This window comes from Scomber japonicus, chromosome 3 (genome assembly GCF_027409825.1).
Source record: "Scomber japonicus isolate fScoJap1 chromosome 3, fScoJap1.pri, whole genome shotgun sequence".
Lineage (NCBI taxonomy): Eukaryota > Metazoa > Chordata > Actinopteri > Scombriformes > Scombridae > Scomber > Scomber japonicus.
The window spans coordinates 23,328,576-23,349,522 of NC_070580.1; the positions used below are offsets into that span (position 1 = coordinate 23,328,576).

Consider the following 20,947-nt stretch of genomic DNA (forward strand, 5'->3'; position numbering starts at 1 on the left):
GGGGGGATTGGAGGAGGGGACCCCCCTCCCCCTCCAGACTGCGAGGAATCAACATTAAAGGTTAGAGCTGAGGTTAGGATCAGGGTTAGAGGCTGGTCTCCAGGCTGTGCAGAGGGCTGGCGGGGCTGGAGGAAGCGGCTGATTTACTGGTGTCGATGGTGAGATTGATGCCACTGTCGATGGCGTTGTTATTCTTGTTAGGGGATGAGGGCTGGCTGGAGTACTTCCTCCTCCGAGCAGAGTCATCGTCCGTGTCATCAATCAGGGGGATGTTGGGCGTGGAGTCTTCTATCCTAAACTCGGGGTGTGTCATGAAGTTGTGGATGGATGTTCTGGAGTCTGGTTTTTCCAGGCCTTCATAGAGGGAACTACGGAATGCATTCACAACGCGGATCTGTCGTGAAAGGGAGGAAAAGAGAGGAAACATCGATGAGAGGTGTGACATCCGGGATGAAACGGAAGGGTTGGAGGGACCCTTGGGATGAGAGAAAGGTAGGAAGTGGAGGAAAAAAGGGACAGAGGGGAAGGAGGGAACCTCTCATGTGAGGAGGGAGGTTGATAAAAGGAGGCAAAGGAGGAGGAGAAGGTGAAGGAGCAGCAAGAGAGAGGGCAACTGCAGTCTGTGTTCTGCTTTCACAAGATAACTACAGTTTACAAGTCACTCAAGTTTGGCGTGCACTAAGGAAAACCGTGAAGAACACAATCATAAAAAAACAGAACAAAATCATACATTTCAAGAAAATCAAAGTAACACAAATGCTCGTTGTAAGTATACGCTAGTCCAATGTGCTGTATACCTAGAAACAAGCCACGTTAATAAATGGAATGCTCACAGAAAAAATTAAAGGAGAATATCACATGCAAGTTTGAAGAAATCTGGTGGACGAGGTCAGTAAGAAGGAAGGAGGTTAGATCTGAGAGATCCAATCAGGTGGTTTGAAAACTTCTGAGGGTACCAGAGCACTGTCTGGGACAATATCCACACAGACTCTGGATAAGACACACAAATGCACAAATATAGCACAGGGTGGGTAAAGCATGGTCCCAAACAGGGCAATGGAGGAAGTCAAACTCAAATCTGCATGAGGCTGGTTCAACACAAGCATTGCAGTGTAAAACTCAAAACACATCCAAAAAAATGACAAAGTGGCATTTAGACAACCGTCAAACACAGCAGGTTGAGATATTCTGATATCAGGAAGTAAACAAGAGGTAAAAACAAACTACATGCAACAAGACAACAGGACGGTGAAGAAATGGACACCGGCACAAAGACTGTTGACACAAAACACATGGGAGTGAATAATGAAAATAATAGTTTTATTATCAGAGGTCTGACGGTCAAAGCACGTTCTCAACTCCATGCACCGCTAAGTAAACACTCAAGTATAGGCCCCAAACAACTATGTGAAACTTTGGAATAGTCCCTTGCTTTAGTTTGTAAAATCAGGAAGGGCATTGTCTGTATGTGCAATGTCATCAACATTTAGGAACTTCAAAAATCATTTCATGTTTAAAAGGATATTATCTTTAAAATTTTTACAAGAAATTGCATTATGTTAGCACACTAAATCGAATACCTGCAACTAATTGTTTTCATTGGTGGATATTTTAGAGATAGATTTCATTGTTTGTGACAAATTGCTTGTCTTGTCTGATCCAAACCCCTGAAGTACTAAATCAGATATCAAGCACTATTATGCATGATTTTTTTCTTATAGTAAAAACTGAAATGTGAAAACTATCAAATTTGTCTAAGGAGAACAAAACATTGTAAAACTGCTGCTCTAATAAGAGAGGGTATAAGGAGACGAAACATACAGAAATAAAAATAAGACGGGCCTGTCTGGATGAGTGCATGTGACAGGATGTCTGACAAGTAACACTGATGGAGTGTCAGAGAAAGGGTGGGGGTTGAATTTACGTTGCTGCTGCTGCTGCTGCTGCTGCTGCAGAGAATCTACTGTATGTCTGTAACTATGGCAACATGACAGTCAACTACACCGACAGTATGAAGCAACAAGACGGAATGAATTATTGGTACAGCATTGCTTTATGGTGGCTCTCCTGTCCCCTCCATTCCTGTCGACACACCCTAAGCAGATCTTTACATTTGATTTTTGTCAAGCAGATAAAGATTGAATTGAGAGAGGTAAAATGTGTAAGCGTGTGTGTTTGTACGTGTGTAAGCGAGAGAGAAAGAAAGAAAGAAGAGAAGATGGAGGTGGACAAATGCAGTAGAGATAGCCCATGGTAGATTTTATTTGCACCATTTGGGATCCCCATTTGAAGTTAATAAAACCTCACTTCCACACATACTGTAGCTTTATTTCTGTGTTTTTGTCATTGCAAATGATCTGTCAGCTGGAGAATACATGAAACAGCCTGTAAAATTTGCTTCGGCTCAATTCAGTGTGCTCTGCCTCATCAGCAGCAAACTCACACATAAAATAGGAAAACACTGCAACTTATACTTGAATGTTTACCCAGTCCTTGGTGAGTTGATAGGGATTAGTTCACATTAATGTCCGTCAAGACATAACAATGGGAGGGTTGGAAGATGGGATGTGGGGGGATGAGCAGAGGGAGACAAACTCACAACCTGAAATGTCACGCCGTGGGTATCACCCTTAGTCCTGCGCTCCTAGCACTCTGAGGAAACAAACACACATTCACCAATGAGAGGACAGTACACCCAAACATGGGAGGAGATATCAAGATGAATTTGAAATCCAGTATGAACAACAAAAAGACAGAAGAAAGAAAATAAATGAAAAAAAGCAGATAGCAAGAGAGAAAAAGACACATCTTCAGAGATGCCAACCCAAAAATTGGAGAGTAGCACAGTTATTTATTTTACGAATAAAAAAGACACACAATGTGAGGAAAATAAAATCACTTTTTTGTTTAAGACAGGATGGCATCCCTGAAGCAAAGAGAGCAGAGAAGCAGACTGACAGAGATCTGACTCACGGCCAGTAGTGGAAGTAGCAGTAGCAGCAGTAGTGCTTGTAGGAGAGGAAAGGGCATTGGACAAGGACACGTGACTAGGACTAGAAACATTGGTTACATCCTGGGTCTGGCTGGTGGTGGATGATTGGCGTCTCAGAGCTCCCACCCCCTGAAAGGAGGTACCACTCTTGAAGGTGTTGACTACATCAATCTGTGGGAGGAGAGCGGGACAGGAGAGGACAAATGGCTGCTCAGAGTGACAAAGACCAAATGACAACACAGGTTGACTGACTGGGTGACTTTGGTGGTAAAAGGAGTACAAAATGTCTCAATGGGGGGACAGCTAAAGGTCAGGATGTAGTATCCCCTCAACAAAATGGTGGCTTTAGCTTTAATGGCTGGTTCACCCAAATTACAAAAAAATCTATCCACCTCTAGTTGTAGCTAGTTATGTAGATAGAGTTGAGTTTTCTCAGAGACGGAACCAGGGCAAATAGAACAAAAAATTGTATGACAAGATACCATGAGAGGTCAGTGAGAAATGTTTTTTTTAGTAAAATGGTTCATCATCCAAGTTAGTCTAGATGGATATTATTTTTGTTGCTCCAGTCAGCAGATCTATTGACTATGATAATATTGTACTAATTGAAGTATTTAGTGTTTTAATTAAGACATGATCACAGTGGCATCCCCAAAAAAGGTCCAACAAAACAATACACAGGAGTGGTTAAATGTTTACATGTGACAGACAGCTTTGCCAGATTAGCGACCACATGAACTAACCATGCCAGCCGAGTATGTTAGGTCAAAGGTGAGCCAGGAAGTCAGCCTGAAAGATGTGGTGGATGTTTACAGCTGACAGTTTGGGTTGCTTTATTTGCTCTAAATTTGATAACCTTTTTGTTTGTTTGGGTTTGTTTAAAACCTGTTCATCTTACTTCTCCTGCTTGTTGCCATGTTGAACCTTAGCCAACCCCAGCAGAACTCTGGTCTCAAATAATCTCTACTGTCTTTTAACCACGTTTGGCTGCCTCTGTGGGATGCTGGTCTATGTTACCACGTTGTGGGATAACTTCATCCTGGACCATCAGTGACACATCGGCAAAATGAGATCATTACACAAACAGGCAAAACTGTCTGAAATGTCACAGTGATAACGGTCTGCAGAGTTTGTCACAGTGAGAACTGTTTCCAGTTGTTTTTAACTCCGAGGATTGAGCGTTGATCTTCCACAGCTCCACACTGGTGTTCACATCACTCCACTGACCAAGAGCCGCATTTCCATGTACCTATGTAAGTCATCTTGAGATAAAATCATTTTAAGACGGTTACTGACTAACATGAACAACATATAACATAGTCTAGCTTTTCTTCTTAGTGGTTAGCTTCTCAGATAATGTCTGAGGTGGAGTGACTTCCTATTGGAAATTAATTACATGACAAAGACATTAAACAGTAATAAAGTCATGAAAGTAATGAAACAGTTATGAATGATACACAAATTATTTTTTTAGAATCTCTCTGTGACATTACTACTGAACTTGGGTTCTCACCTGAGTCTGAATGCGGTTGAGTCCTCTGAACCAGAGGATCTGACCTCTCCTCAGCTCCCTCTCTGCGTGATCGATTTCCTCGTTGTCTTCATTCACGTCCTCCTCTGGTAATTCATCTTTCTGACTTAATTGGCCTGCCCTCCGCAAGAAGCGCAGCCTGCTATTTGGTATGCTGGCTATCACCTAACCCATAGAGAACACAGTGAACTGGGTCAAAAAGAAAAATGATACAGTAGAGATACACAGAGCTAGAGTAAAACAAAATTTGAAACTAGAATGAAAGCAATAACACAAGCAAGATGGGGAAATATAAAGACAGAAACAGATGAGTTTGCACGTTACCTGTCCCCAGACAAGCTCTCCCAGCCCAAGGAAAACACACCACATCCACTTTTCCAGATCCAGAGGTTGACAGCTGAATGGCTTCCCTCCAAACTGCACAATCACAATCTGGTGGTACACAAACCAAAACACAAGTCAGACAAAATACAGAGAAAATACAAAGGAAAAAACAAAGAGAATGATAATAAAAAAAGAAATAATTCATTATAGAAATGTTTACCTGCATTGCAAAGGTGCCAAAAACAATAGAGCAGAAGATGGGGTTCCTGAAGATACCATCGAAAACATTCCTCTCTCCGTGGATTTTGCGGGCGTTTATCTCATTGAAGAGCTGCATCATGACGAATGTGTTGAAGATGATGGTGTAGTGCTCAGATGGAGGAGAGTGGAGAGGGGCGTTACGGCCACTGTCAATGTCAAAGATCTGCTCACCTGCAGGGGAGAATAAAACAGACTATTAGTTTGATGCTATTAACGATGAACCCATATTGTGTCACAACATTAAAGCAAAATTACAGTCCGTACCAACAAAGAGCAGTGTGAAGATGATAACCAGCTGGTAGACTCCGTGTCCGAGGATGTTTTTGGTCATAGTGCTAGAGATGAGAGGCTTGTTGCGACCGTATGGCTTCCTCTTCAGCAAAGACTCTGTGGGAGGCTCTGTCGCCAGGGCCAGAGATGCAAATGTATCCATGATCAGGTTCACCCACAACATCTGTACTGCCTTCAAGGGAGAGTCCTAAAGAAAAGACCACCGCATTTAAAATGACTTTCAACACAACCGGGGGTGTATGATAACTAATTACAAATGTTTAGATTAGTATATTCATGTTTTCACACACCTGTTTCACACACTGAGTAGACTACAGTTATACTGACATAACCCAATTTAAGAGGACTTTCCATTTCAACATGCTCTGTATTGTAGCATCAAAGATGGTGAAGTTGTTGTGGTTGTGTAGAATCCTGCTCTTACAATAATTTGTAACAATCAGTCAATCAATTAATTTGTATCATTTCAAAACTTGGAAAATATGCAAGAATGATACTTTTGGGTTTAGGGTTAATTTTGAGACCAGAAAATGCAAACCTGGTGTTAAAAGTATCACAATATCACATACTGTCAGTCAGAACAGGTACAACTCCTCAAGCCAAGACAACTTCAGTAGAAAGGCATCAAACCACAAAATCACATGCCCACATTCACTAACATGCACACACACACAACTCTCTGACCTGTGTGATGCAGGCACCAGTGAAAGCCACGATGACGGCCACAACATTGACAGTAAGCTGGAATTGAAGAAACTTGGAGATGCTGTCGTAAACGTTCCGGCCCCACATCACTGCCTTGACAATGCTGCTGAAGTTATCATCAGTCAGAATGATATCTGATGCTTCCTTGGCCACATCTGTACCAGCAATACCCTGGAGGGGTGTAGACAAGGTGAAGTCAGAAATAAGGTTTTCCATTACACAGCCATGCTAATTCTAAAGTTACTGATCATCTTTTGCATTGCATTACATAATTTCTTTACATAACGCATAAAATCTCATAAAAACATCTAAATCAACTCTGCAGCAACCACACAAAATTGTAGTCAGCTCTGATGGTAAACATTGATGAAGGACAATGATGCAGTCTAATGAAGGAATCAATGTGTGTAGGGGGTTTGATGACAGGAAGCTGCCAGTAAAAACTTCAAGTTCATAAAGGAGAAGAATGAAGAAGAAGATGAAGAAAGATACTTATGGGAGGAGCAGGGCATCTTTTCCAATACTCCATCATGTTTTCTAAGTAAAAGCTCTTGTGGCAGAGCACAGCACCTTGTAAAAAGTGTCCACATTCAGACAAACTAGAGAAATTTGACACTGTATGTTAAGATACATTAAGAGCATGGTCAGCCTTTTTACTGTAAACGCTCTTGCTGTTGTGGATGGGTATGTGGATTTGGTTAAAGAAAAAATATATAATTTGGTGTGTGGCTGCACAGCACGCACAACTCTTGGTCAGTTGTAACACCACATACTGTGATTAAGAGTGTGCGAAAAGTAGTTGGCAAGTGTGCAGTATTAATAGTGTTAAATTACAACCAGATTAAAATCACTTTAGATGAACACGTTTAGAACATGATTTGCGGTACTGCGCTGTGAAAGAGCTACTTGAGTTAATCTGATAGAGCTATGGGACCACATCAGACAAAAAAGTGGGACTAATTTATGTTCATTTAAGTTATTGGAGCGGGGAGGAAACTGTGCTGCGGATGAGCCAAATTAATTAACTGGTGAGGGAAGCCAAAGACCCAAAGACCAAATGAATATAAAGGAATGACTTACAGTGGGAACAGAAGTAGTGTTTTGTTTATTAGTTAATAGTCTGTGGTCCAAAATGTCTGAGCAGTCTACTGTAGGGAAATTGTGTGACCATACATCCACTAGGGGTTGCTCATAATCTACAGAGCTGATGGCAGAAACAGAAGGAACCCTAAATACTGCAGAGGTGAAAAAGATATCTGCAGATGGTGAGTGAGATCGATCTCACAAGAAAGCCAGCTCAAGGGGAAAAGGCAAACAGAAAAAAGGAGTTTCTAACCATGGCAAAGCCGACATCAGCTTTCTTTAGCGCAGGTCCATCATTGGTTCCATCTCCTGTCACAGCTACCACCTGCCTCTGGTCTGTCATGGTACTGTCAATAATGCCTGTCAAACGCACACACAAGCAAACGCACACATGAAGAAAGCAGCATATCAGAAGTGCACATAGTGTACAATGAATACAGCATCTGGAAAAAGAAAGGCAACATAACCCCACTTGGTATTTATGTCAAAAAGTATGCAGTATGTCAAAACAAGTTCAGTTCATTTAGATCGACAAAGATTAAATAGTGAAAAATGTTTACCTTTAACGAGTGTGTGTTTGTCGGTCGGGGAAGATCTTGCCAGGACTCGGAGTTTAGGCCAAACCTTGTCAATACGCTCCTGTTCCACCTGGACACACACACACAAACACACACAAAAGGGAAACAGAAGGACACGTAGTTGTGGTTTAGGTTGAGAAAGATTTCCTTTTCTATTCAAGCCTTTCTCACTCTCTGACAGTTGTTACCTCTCCCTTCTCATTTCGGATCCTCCTGTTGAACTCTTTGCCATCGATGCAGAGAAAGTCCTCTCCGGGATGGATGATACCACACTTGATGGCTATGGCCCTGGCTGTGTTTATGTTGTCTCCCGTCACCATGCGCACTGTGATGCCTGCACGCTGGCACTTCTGGATGGCATCGGGCACCTACAGCAGGACAAATTAGTGCATACACAAGTTACTTATGAACATACCAATAGCAACAGTATTGCAATCCCTGATAGACAACACACAAATATAGAAAAATCTAACTGCTGCCCTTGTCTGTTTTGTAATGCTGAGATATATAATCCCCTTAACATTAACTGTATGGAGACCTATGGTAGAACCAGCTAGCAAAAGCAGAGTTTTAATTCAGAAACACATCTTCTTCCTCACAAAGGTCAGTGTGGGCGAGCACTTCTCTGAAAACCCACACATAAACAAAAGTGTGCACATACAGTAACAGGAACTCACATCCACTCACGCAGACACCGGTCCTGCACACACACCACACACAAATATGTATACTTTCCACTCATAAACATATTGCACTTACAGTACACATGGGAGCATGCTTGTACTCACAAACATATGGCATAATGTGAAAAACAAATTATTCCACCACCACAATGAGTTCACATACTGTAATGTATATTAAACTGCCAAATCGAGCTGCTCATGGATGTAAACACTAAAAATTCAACTAAATTGAAGGAATCTGTTTACAAAGTAAATATGTACAGCAGAGAAGGGCATGTTTTAATAAGCTAGAGGTTAAACATACAGAAGAGATATAATTCTATCCTACTAATTTCACATCTTACTACAAGTACTACAAACTAATCAAATGAAATTAATCACTTTTAAGTCTTGCATTTGTTTTTAAATCAACACCCGTGAAATTGTAGAATTAATTAGAGAGAAAACAATTAGCCTTAATTTAGATAATAAAGGCGATTTGTTGATTTTGTTCCTCAATTTATATGAAATAAAATACTAAGCAAAATATTCTGCTTTAAACATCAGCTTCCTAATGAGAAAAGGTTCAAGGAGGTTGAATATATCCTGAAAATAACAATATTATTCACCAATATGCACTTAAGAGGCCCATTATAATCAGTATTCATACAGTACATGTTCTGATTAGGCAATGTGTGAACAGTAATCACTTCCAGATAGAACAAAAAGCACAAAATACATTAGTTTAGTAGTTGATCAGGATTTGACAAGATAAAGAGGCTTTCACAGAAAATATACAGTAAATATTGTGGCAAGTATTTACACTCTGCTTTCTCTTCTCTCACCGACTCATTATTATCAAAATATCAAGTTCCCATCTGCCTGTCATTTCAGCTGTCTGCTTTATGCTCTTTTTCCTTTGGATTCTCACTGCTCTAGTTGACTGGTCAGCTGAAAGAAGAGGTGGAGAGAAGAGGAGAAGAGAAGAGAAGAGAAGAGAAGAGAAGAGAAGAGAAGAGAAGAGAAGAGAAGAGAAGAGAAGAGAAGAGTGGAGGCTTATTAAAAATACAGTCTGGCCCGCCAGAGGAAGAGGGTAGGAGGCTAGTAGGTGAGACTGAAAAACAAGCCTCTGGTGTCTCTAATACGCATCTGGTTACACTCTCGTTTTCCTCCATTGCCCTCCTTACCTGTCTTTCTCCTCCTGCAGTCTGTCATCCTCCCCTGACATGAATCTGATTTTGAATCTGTTTATGTGTCTTGGTTTCAATCTCTTTTTTCCTTTTCTTTCTCTCTCTCCTTCCTTCCTCTCTTGTCTCTCTGGGGCAACCCTACAGAGCTGCCAGTTATTAAAAGAACATTGCATTCTGGAAGATGAATTTAGAGACTAATAAACAAACCAAAAACATGTTTACTACTTGATGTGACCTTTTTAGCAAAGGAGAAAGTCATCTTGTTTCCAATATTAGCCAGCCTTACTTACAATGCCTGGAAAGACGTGACTGTTCAGTGCACTGCTCTTCCACATTGATTATTAAAAATGTTAAATGTTAAGTGACTACTATGGTGGAATAAAAGGGAAATTCCACCACCACCAGGCTTGGAACAATACAAGAGACTGTATTGATATGCAAAATTTCAATTATTAGATCAGAAATGTTGAAGCATCTTCAGAAATCCTCTTTATTCCATGTCCAATGCACAATATTTGTCATTCATTACTACTGAGGAGTTTTTAGTCTGTATTTTCATCACAACGACTTTCTGCAGTTTGCTCAAAAATACAAACTTAAACAACAATGCGATACAAAAGGGGATTGTTAACTCCTCTTGCTAATTCATTTTGAAGACAATAGTTTCTGTTTTCTCCTTCTTGTCCCTGTACTTATTTTTCTTATCTAGGTCTGTTTAGATGCTTACATAACAGCTTTAGACAGAAAGAGAGAGAAAGGCACTGAGCAAGAGAAAGTTAGATGTAGTGAAAGTCAAAAGAAAATGAGAGCAACCAGAGAAAGGTGAAAGTCAAGCTGACAACACAGAGAGAGGTGAAAGGGAAAAAACATGATGGGAAGGAGTTGAATGGGAGAAATTGTTGTAGGGTGAGGAGGGGGATGGAAAAAATGATAGAAGGAAGAGGTTGAATAATGCAGTAGTGAGTCAGTTGCCTGCTTCCCTGCCTGCACAGGAGCTGTACTGTGAGGTCAGTTTTCCTGCTGTACACAGATACCTTTTTCCACCTGACGTTCTCCTCATTATAGCTCCTCCTTTCCTTTAAGTGAAATCATCATAAAAATGAAGTACAGCATAAGAAATGATGCATCACTTATTTCTTGAAGATGTTTGAGCTTCACTGTGTAGAATGGTGTATTAGCAGAATTTGACATTGGAAAGCTGTTTTCTGCCTTGGCTGAAAATTCAGTTTTAAGGGTTGGGTCTATGAGCAGGATTTGTGAGTTTGGAAGCCATTCCTCGTCCAATATTCAATTTACACAAGAGTGATGTTGAAACTCATAGCCTCCGGTGCACATACCATTAACATAACTACTTCACTATAAAGTATTCACATACATTACATTAAAGCCCTTGCCAAATGAGTTCACACAATATAAGCCACTGCACATGCTCTACAGACAGAGTATGCATACCAGGGATGTCTGCCAGCCAAGCAGCAGACTTCCGGTAAGCCCTCTGCTAACTTATATGAGGATAAAACAATTTAATCATGTAGCTCTTTTAGACTTTCCAAATGATATCGGACTCAAAAGACCAAATTCTGATAATTAATTAATTTTGCCATGGTGAGAGACGTTCAAAACAATTCATCCACCGTTTTACAGCCACAAAGTAGGTTACAGAGGAAGTATTTGGCTCTTTTATCTCTAAGATGCTTCATACTGATGCCCCACCAATGGCAACTAATCACTATTTTGTCTGCCATTTGGTGCTGAGTGCAGTGAGTGTAAAAGAGTAAAGTCAACATGAAGCTAAAATTTGCTCTGTAGAGCAGAGCGGAACTGTTGAGTCAGGTGATAATTGTGAGTTCATCACTTCAAGTGACGATTTTCACATATTGGAGTTGTGAGATTTTTATTCGCCAACAGGTTGATTTTTTGAGATGATTTTATGTTGAATGGAAAATTGTCATTTGTGTAGAGTAATAATGGTCTCTGTGTTATAACAGTAAATGTATAAGATGGGCATGTGTACTCTCAAAATTTAACTAAAGTGTAGTACTTGGATATTCATTAGCCTGTCCAGTATCTCACTAGACATCTACACAGTGTTGGTCCAGGACTCTCATCCAGTAACTGTACATTTCTGGACCCAATGTAATATATTGATGACTGATTGAATGAATGAATGAACAATAATTACACTGGATAACATAAATTTAACACAGTTAATAACAACTGCATGTTACAAAAATATCAGCAACATACAAAAACTGAATAACACAAGTTCAGTCTGAAATCTACAGTTGGCCAAAGCTTATTGGCCCAGTCTGAAGTGTGCATTTCATGAATCAATAATCATTTAGTGAAGCAATCATTGGTGAAGCAATTGATCATGCATACACCCTAATGTCAAGCCTTTCAAATGACACATGATCCCTCTCTGATAGCTTACTGTGCAGGCTCCTACTGTTAAGGGACTCCTGCTGCTTTGTTCACCCTTTGTTTCCACTGCTACACAAGCTCCACCTGTTTGTATCTGATATTATAGTAATACAGAAGTCACTGGCTTTTTCATTACAGGTCAAAGCAAAGTGTAATACAAGCGAGTAAACATGAGAAAATTATCATATTCTAGCGTAGCCATTAATAAATGTGAAACTATAAATACTTGCGTTTTCCTCACTGAAATAAGATCAGATTCAAACATTTCAGTTCAGACATGTCTTCACATCTGATGTAAACAAGGATGTCATTAATCATACTGTATGTGTCATGTGATCGTACAACAGGAGATGGGCTGATCTAACTAAAATACACAAAGTTGTTCAGTAACGTTACCTGGCTTTCTAGATGAAAAAATTGATTGACTTGACGAAGTGAATAAAGCCTTATTAACAATCCCTGGATTTAAAATCCCATATAAATGAGGTCCAGAAGAAGGCTGGTCCAGAACATCATGTTGAAAACTTATTTTCAACAGAGTAGTAGAAGGTAGCTTAACACATAAAGTATCAATATCAATATCAATATCAATCATATTGTGACATTGTATCCTACATAGTCAGTTGAGACAGTTCTAACATTAATTCCACTCCTAAATTCCATGAAAGAAAATCTAATTTTATGACATTATAATGTTTATCTATCTGTATCTGTAACATTTAATTTCAAACAATTTATTTATATCATACAGAACAGTTTTTTCTCCTGTTGTAACAAGATATCTTCCATGCTATTACTCCAAAAAAGAAAAAAAAACACTGTTGTGAACGGTTTCTACATAGTCTCCCGTTCTGCTATACCACCATAACATCATTTATTATCAGTCTTGTCACCTTGATTAGGTATAAGTATATACACAGAGACTATCTTTGCACTCACAATCATACATCATTTGATTTTTTAACATGATGTCAACACACAGGATTTAATTGTCTTCGCTGTCAATCATGTCTGTGTTGTCTCTGACCCAGCTTTCTCAGATATTAAAGAACTGTACATAAAGATACAAAACAGATATCTTTACAAAAGTTGGTGTTTGGTGATTGATTGATAGATAATTAGTACTTGGTGGAAGAATAGCTTTTTTTTTATCTGGAGGGTAGTAAAAACAATCAAGTGTTATGACAGAAGATCTTGACACTACTTGGTGAGGACACACACTGTAGCTGATACATATAGACAAACAAGCCCAACATCCACTCCTCACAGTATAAAACACTCCCCTACCTCAGGCCTGACAGGGTCCTCTATCCCAACAACACAGATGGCTGTGAGGTCAGTAAGGATGTTGTTCTCATCTTCCCAGTTGGGCTCAGGATTGCTGGGAAAGTCACGGTACCCGACACAGATGGTCCTCAGGCCATCACATGCCATGGGCTCAATCACCTTCTTCACCATCTCGTCCTTGTCCCGTGGACGGAAAACCCTCGCCTCCCCCACCTCGTTCAGAACATGGCTGCATCTGTAGTTAAGGATGGGATGTGGAGTGGAAGTTTTCAGAATTATGTATTGTAACTTTCGTATTTTCAGTTTTTATGCAAAGCCAAGAAGAGCCAACACGGAAAACTAAAGGTAGAGGAAACTAACGGTGAGTTGATATAATGTTGTCGACTGCTGTTTCCAAGGTCAAGAAACTCCATGACAGTTTCAACACATGTAATTGCTTATGGATGCATGTTCCTTGATGCTGTGGTCAACCAGCTCAGGAGTTCCAGATGTACTGATTCTACATCAGTGGTTCATAACTTTATTACTGGACCCCCTGAGGGCCCCTTGTCCCAAAAAATAGCCCAAAACAATTTGAGAAAAACAGAAATTGTACAAGGGAATTAGAAATAAAGGCCTGCCTTATAATACAAGCATGCTTCAAATAAAGGTTTGTTACCTTCTGCATTCAAGGTAGATAAAGGCCCCAATTACTATTTGAGGAAATAAGCTATCTTTAAAGGCCATGGGCTCTTTTTAGAATATTATATTATTTCTCACTATTTTATTTTATCTCAAGAGAAACCATAGTCTACACATGAACTGCCGCCAAAGGATGTCCATGTTTGATCTACAGTAAATTAATTTCTCATTAGCTAAATAAATGAACATACAAATGGGGAACAGGTGTACAAACAACAGGTGTACTTGCATACAGCCAAACACAAAGAGCTGGATTTTGACTGATGTAAGTCAAATTTTCTTTTTTTTTCAATTTCAGGATTTTTCTTCTTTTTTTTCTTTTTTTTACATTTTTAGACAAAAATGTGCATATAACATTATTTGTACTTTATTGTACTTTCAAATGAAGCTCTTCGTAGCTGTATTTATCTGAAATGTGTTGTCTACAGCATAATTACTAAGAAAACTACAAAACATCATTATTTAATTTCAGTTTAATGTTATAATTTTACTAATTGTTAATAATGTTACTAATTCTTACAAGACAATTTCAGCTATTACTGTAAGTAAGAGATTCATAAATGAGGCTCAGGTCTTTTCCCAGATAGAAAGGTAATACGGTTGCATGACCTTGGAGTCACAAACCACACCATGCACAATGTGCTCTAGCCTCAAGTACATTTTGCACTTCTATTTAATTCACTGCACATTTGGTAAAAATGCAGTACTTCCTACTATATAGTTTTTCCACCAGTTAACAACTGTGTGATACTATTATTATCATTTGTCTCATTTTAGTCACAAATCAAGACTCACTTTTTCAAGACAATCTCAGACGCTCCCTTGCTGTACATGCGGAAGCTCCCATCAGGCATTTTGATGACAGTGCTCATGGACTTCCTGACAGAGTTGAAGGTGTAGACTTTGTAAAGCTTCTCCTCTGGGATCTGGTTTCTTATTGGCTGGTAATCTCGCTTTAGTTCCAGGACCAATCCCAGCAGGCCGCACTCTGTCTTGTTGCCCACCTGTTTTGGCAGACCGCCTTCCTTATCTGGGGGCTAGAGAGAGAGAGAGAGAAAAAGAGATTTTCAGATGTTCAATTTCAGTTCTGTTTTCAACCTAATATTTGCTGCAATACATTTTCTACCCATGGTTGTATGTTTTTCACTTAGTTTATTTTATATTATTTCAACCTATGACATCACTTTACTCTAATTGTATGTTTGTAGTCCATATATAATTGTGTTTTCTAATATGTGAAATAAAAATAATCTTGCAATAGAGATTCTCAAGTCTTTAGTTAAACACATTCAAAGAACAAATATAATGATTGTTTTGAGATATATTTTATTCAATGAAGAAGATTTTCTTTTCTTCTATGCTGTGCAACTGATGTACAGCTTGAAATAGCTGCTAGTGATAATTAACTAGCTAGCAGGTGAAAGGATTGCTCTGTGTGGGAGGGCAGGAGATGAGATAGATGGAATCAAATTTGGATGCTCTTATTTCAGGCATGCAGCTCAACATGTCGCAATCTGTAATTACACACTGGAACCATGTTTTTTCTCTGGTTCAGCAAATATCTCAGGCTCCACATTTCTACGTGACTTCATGGATTGTAAATGACAGACACAGCATGTGATGTAATTTTTTGTATACATTTTATTGGTATAAAGTGTGGGTCTGACATTTAGGGCTGCAACCAACTATAATTTTCATTATTGATTACTCACTTAGTTAAATGATTCATTGTTTGATCTATAAAATAACCGAAAACAGTGAAAAATGATTTTCCAGAGCCCAAAGTGACATCTTCAAATTGTTGTTTTGCCCGAGCAACAGTCCAACACCCCAAACTATTCATACAGATAAAGATAATAACTGATAGAAATAACAATTGCTTGAGTGTCAAAAGTATTTTTGTTATGATTTAATGTTTTATGGCAATCAAGTATTTTAATAATCAGCTAAGCTCTCGTGTTTTCAAAATATTATACTGTGTGTGAAGTCAGAGGATCAATTTCTTTGCCTCTCAGGGTTGGGGTGTGTTTATTATAGTAGAGCCTTTTATTGCAGGTTATGTGTGTGTGTGTTTGTGTGTCTGTGATAACTGTTCAAATCTTTGCATGAGGCTACTGAGGTGCTATACAGTATGTGTGCACACACTTACGTGCATGTGCATGCGTTTGACTGCCGTGCATGTGGTCAGCTTGTGGAAGACTCAGCATTGCCATGGTAACACTGGGCAAAGCATACTTTGAGGAGAGACTTGGGAAAACAGAGGGTGCTCTCTGCCACTCGGGGATTCTTACTCTTTGGCACTGATTCTCTAACAGGAATCTCACTCATCTCATTTCACACATCTCTTCATCCTTTTCATCTTCCACCATCCTCATTTATTAGTATTTTTGGAGCCTCATTCTATTTACTCACTCTGTTCCCCACAATAAATTGTCACTATCACAGAAATACAAGCAATGAAGCGTGGCTATCAATTGTTTTTCTTTGATTACAGTATGTACCACTTTCTAACTCAGCCTGTGTTATAGAACACATTTCATTATCATCAATATCCTACACACACACACACACTTACATACACTGACCATTGTAACAACACTAATGCTTATAAGTCTGGGCACATCTGATATTGCGCAGTCTGTACTGTCATTATTCATAACATGCCTAAGTCAGTCCTGAACCTAAAGGCTTGGAAAAATAACCACATTTTAAACTGCAAACTTTTGTCTATGTTGCAATGGCAGGATTATAGAACACAGTCCTGATTCTAAAACATGTTTCATTCGGTTCATTTGGGTCCCTGTTAGCTGGCACTGAAGCGACAGCTAGTCTCCCTGGGGTCTTGCTATATAGTGCCTACAGTACACTTAACACCTACACTCACATCTAAAGAACAGCTTGTCAGGTACACACACTTTACTAACACACATACACACACACACACACACACGCACACACACACAGCATGCCAAAAGCACACTGAACATAATGCTTCTGACTTGCTGCAAAGCAGACACTTTCAGTCTGTGCCATTTGCCCCAAAATAGGTTGACTGCAGTCTTGCTGTTCTGCATCTAAACCAAGATAAGATTTAAAAAGGATAGCTTGACATATTGACATGTTGAATTTTACTTTCTTGTTTGTTGTTTTCACTCTTTGCACTTGCTCAAATGTGTTGAGAATGATTCTGTATTGGCTGAATAGTTAATCATATTAATGGCTTGTCGGAATTGGTACGCTCTAATGACTGCGCGTGTCCACCTGCTAACGACGGTTTGACATAGAATGCTAATAAACTGTACTAATGTGCCTATTTAAAGTTACTTACACTATCCTAAAATGTATTTCCATGCATTGGAATATAACGGAACTACTTCATTTATATCTGTCTACTCAAACACAACAACAACAGTTTCATGTCTGTCCTCGAAGTGGGATCAATCCTCTAACTCACTTCTTTTTCCTCCTCTGTCCCTCATTAAAGGTTCTTTTTTGGGGTTTTTTCTTTTCTGAACAAAGGTCTAAAGATAGACAGTGTCTTATGCTGTCCAGATTGTAAAGCCCTGTGAGGCAAATGTGCAATTTGGGGCAATTTAATAAAACTGACTTGAATAGGTTGAGATGAACAATTTCAAATTTTGTTGGGTGTTTTATAGTTCTGGTTTCAGTAAATCCTGTATTCAGTTATATCTCCAATACCCTGGAGGAATACTTCATCTGCTTTTAATGTTTGTTTGAATAGCTCAACATTTTGAATTTTAGTAGGAACAATGAAAATTGATTCATTTCGACTCAAACATATTTACATGTCCATTTAACTGAAGCTGCTTTGAGCCAGGGGTTCCAGTTGAGAGGGTTAGAGAGAAAGTAATCTAAAATCTCATTAATCATTAAAACCCAATCAGAGTGCTGGCCCATGTTCACCTAGTAATTGGACATATCTGGTTAATGTTCAGCTGTGTGTCTCGCAGATGCAGACTGGAGAATAAATACTTTATACTCAGTTTGCGGTAAATAACAGAATTAATGCCTTTTCCTAATGACCAATGATTACATCAGGGAGACACTGCCTGTCATTGGCTAATGAGGGGATGGAACAAATGGTCTCATCTGCACTGTCTGCTAAGTGTTTGGGAGAATAGGCTCCCAGCAACAGAAAAACACCCAACTAAACAACTTAAAGTAAATGACCGGCTAAAATACCATACAGGATGTATCATAGTTTTTAAATGATGACTCTTACATTGAAAGCAGTTCCTGCGTCACAGCATACATAAAAAAGATCCTGAGCACAATCCTCAGCCTTGCATGATTTTATTTCCTTAAATAGTGATGATTCAGTAGTTCCACAGTGTGCTGAAAAGAACATATGTCAACTCTCATTTCAGTCCATTAATCTTAATCTTAATTTTTCTTAAGGGTGTAGTATGTAGAATTTAACGGCATCTAGCAGAATGGACTGCGTGGAAATTAAAGATCATATTGATAACTATTAGTATATAATCGAGTTTAAATCCGACTCGTATTTTCATACCTTAAAATGAACCCGTTTTTGTCTACATATAGAGTGTTTCCTCTTCCACTGAGGCCACCATGTTAAACAGCACTATGATGCTCTATGAGCCAAATTTCAAAATCAAACAACTAACTACCCTAATCAGATCACACAAAACACATTTTGAATTCTGAACACATGAGCAAAATTAATTTGGTGGATGGAACAACTGCTGTAATCAGAGAACTTTGTAGAAAAACCCAGTCAGATACTGTAGCTCCTGCACAAACAAAACGAGACGGGAGAAAGAGCAGTGAACAAGCAGAGAATAAACAAAAGACAGACAGCAACACCACTGCCTTTTATTCTAGAGATTCCGCAGAGGTTCAGCTTGACGTGGGTTTCTACGCACAAGGACAGTTGCTGGCATGGGATGCCCAGCATTGGCATGACTAGGCTACGGCTGGCATGCATTGGCCTGGACGTGGCTGAGGACCAGCTGCCCTCTCCCTGGTCCTTGGGTGCTCCCGCAGGCGAGGACATATGCCAGAGGGAGAGCTGGCAAATTTACTTCCTATTCCACCTGGGGCTCTCCTTAATCCAACCCTCCTGTTCCTTCTCTCTCTCGTCTGCATATTTCATTTTTCTTCCTCTTTTTCTTCACACTCACCCACACTTTTATTCCTCTTTCTTTTTTGTTATGTCACTGATTTGACATTTTTCTACTGTCTTTCACTCTCTTTCTCTCTTTCTCCTCTATCCCTATCCTCCTTCACTTTAGATGATTTCTTCTCTTCTTCGCTATCAGTGTCCTCAGTATCTTACAAGGCGCTCCATCACCCCCCTGCCTCTGCCTTCCCTCTCATTTCCTCTTTGCATGTAGGAGTGGATGATATTCTAGCTCTTCACATGACTGTACCAGCCAACTGGGCTAAGGTCTGGAGGCGTGCTGGAGGGCAGGGATACAGTCTTCCAGTCCATGATGAGGACACTTGTCACGAGAGTATGGTTTCTCTCTCCTCTCCTCTTGTATAATTTCCCAATCAACTTTCACCCTCATTTTTTGCACTAATTCTTGCTTTGCTTCCCTCTCTCTCTTCCCTTTCCATTTGCTTTCATCTTCCACCTCTGGCCTCTCAAACATTGGATTTACCTGATAACAATAGGTCAAGAATGTCTCAAATTCAAACCAAATCACATTTCAAAACTTATAGTTTTAAATCTGTCTATGATACGTGTGGAGGACATATTCAACAGCAACACCTTTCAATAACAAGTTTCAATAACACCATGTAACAGTGAAAATTACTTGTACCTATATATAAATACCAATACACAACTAACTTAATACAAATATTTGTTAAATACATTAATACTATTACAACTATTATGAATTCTGTGCTTGTCTGATGAGCTAACATGTCCAATAAGTACTACTAATAAAGATACAATCATGAATTTGTATCTACATTTTGTTGGTGCTCTCAACATCATGTCATTGCTTCCCTGCATGTTACTTTTAAGCAGTTGTGAATCGATACAAAGCTCCAAATATGGAATATTGCTTTAACCTGGGCATCACCTTCATGTGAAAAATTATTAATTAGCTACTTATGAGATAACAGTGAATGTTAGATTGATATGTGTGCAAGTCACTCATAACCTAAGGTAACTTTACTCTGTTCATTCTCCATCTTCATTGAGCATAAATAAATGTTCTACTCATGTACTTTTTGACTTCAATGCTCTGTAAGTTGCAGGCCGTGTATTTAAAGGCTCATTTGTTTCATGGCTGTGGGATTTGTTTTACTTTAATGGTTTACCATACAAACCTCAGCCACATAGTTTTATTTTTGTGGTAGAGTTAGGGTTGTTTGCATGACTTTCTTGATTTCATTCACATAATGTAACAGAAACTTCCCTGTTATTCTGGCGTCTGGATTTGCGTGATTAAAAACTACTGATTTGAACAGGTATTTGATATTTTGCATAACTTTAGAAGCTCTGCTTAGTAGATCACATTTGTATATCCATCTTTTTAGTACAAAAAAAATTCTATATTAAGCTTCTCTTTAATTTTGGCAAAGTGTTTCACTTTAAAAATGTATTTAAAAAGATTAAATTCACTCTAGGGTCATTTTTAGAGCATCTCCGTCAAGATGGTATAAAAAATGCTTCAAAATCTGCACTGTCCCAATTTAATTGAGATGTCTGGTTACTATAATGTAGGCTTAACTGGTTATTGTGACAAAAAACATGGATATCAATGACATTTTTATAACATAATGGTCTTTCAGAGTTTTACTACCAAATCCTCCCAATAAAATGTAAGTGTAAAGTGTTACTGGTCTCTCGAGTCAACCACAAAACATGGCCAATGAAAGCTTAACATCTATGATGTCCTGTGAAGTAAATGCAGGGAACCCAATAGGCTTTGTGTCTG

The 20,947-nt window shown here is 39.1% G+C and overlaps 1 protein-coding gene across 8 annotated transcripts in view; it reads right to left on the reverse strand.

Moving 5' to 3' along the window:
* Window positions 1-20,947, reverse strand: part of atp2b2 (ATPase plasma membrane Ca2+ transporting 2) — a 66,332-nt gene continuing 45,385 nt past the window's right edge. For 6 of the 8 annotated variants that reach the window (XM_053315012.1, XM_053315011.1, XM_053315008.1 and 3 more), the window contains 11 exons: window positions 14,805-15,046; window positions 13,329-13,563; window positions 7,954-8,133; window positions 7,748-7,835; window positions 7,441-7,547; window positions 6,084-6,275; window positions 5,373-5,586; window positions 5,068-5,279; window positions 4,848-4,955; window positions 4,506-4,688; window positions 1-394 (listed from right to left, as the gene is read on the reverse strand). In XM_053315012.1, the coding sequence (XP_053170987.1) occupies window positions 86-394; window positions 4,506-4,688; window positions 4,848-4,955; window positions 5,068-5,279; window positions 5,373-5,586; window positions 6,084-6,275; window positions 7,441-7,547; window positions 7,748-7,835; window positions 7,954-8,133; window positions 13,329-13,563; window positions 14,805-15,046 (2,070 nt within the window). In that variant the 3' untranslated portion in view covers window positions 1-85. Of the gene's footprint in view, window positions 395-3,070; window positions 3,164-4,505; window positions 4,689-4,847; window positions 4,956-5,067; window positions 5,280-5,372; window positions 5,587-6,083; window positions 6,276-7,440; window positions 7,548-7,747; window positions 7,836-7,953; window positions 8,134-13,328; window positions 13,564-14,804; window positions 15,047-20,947 lie in introns of all 8 variants that reach the window. The other 2 variants (XM_053315007.1, XM_053315013.1) reach the window with 2 other exon arrangements.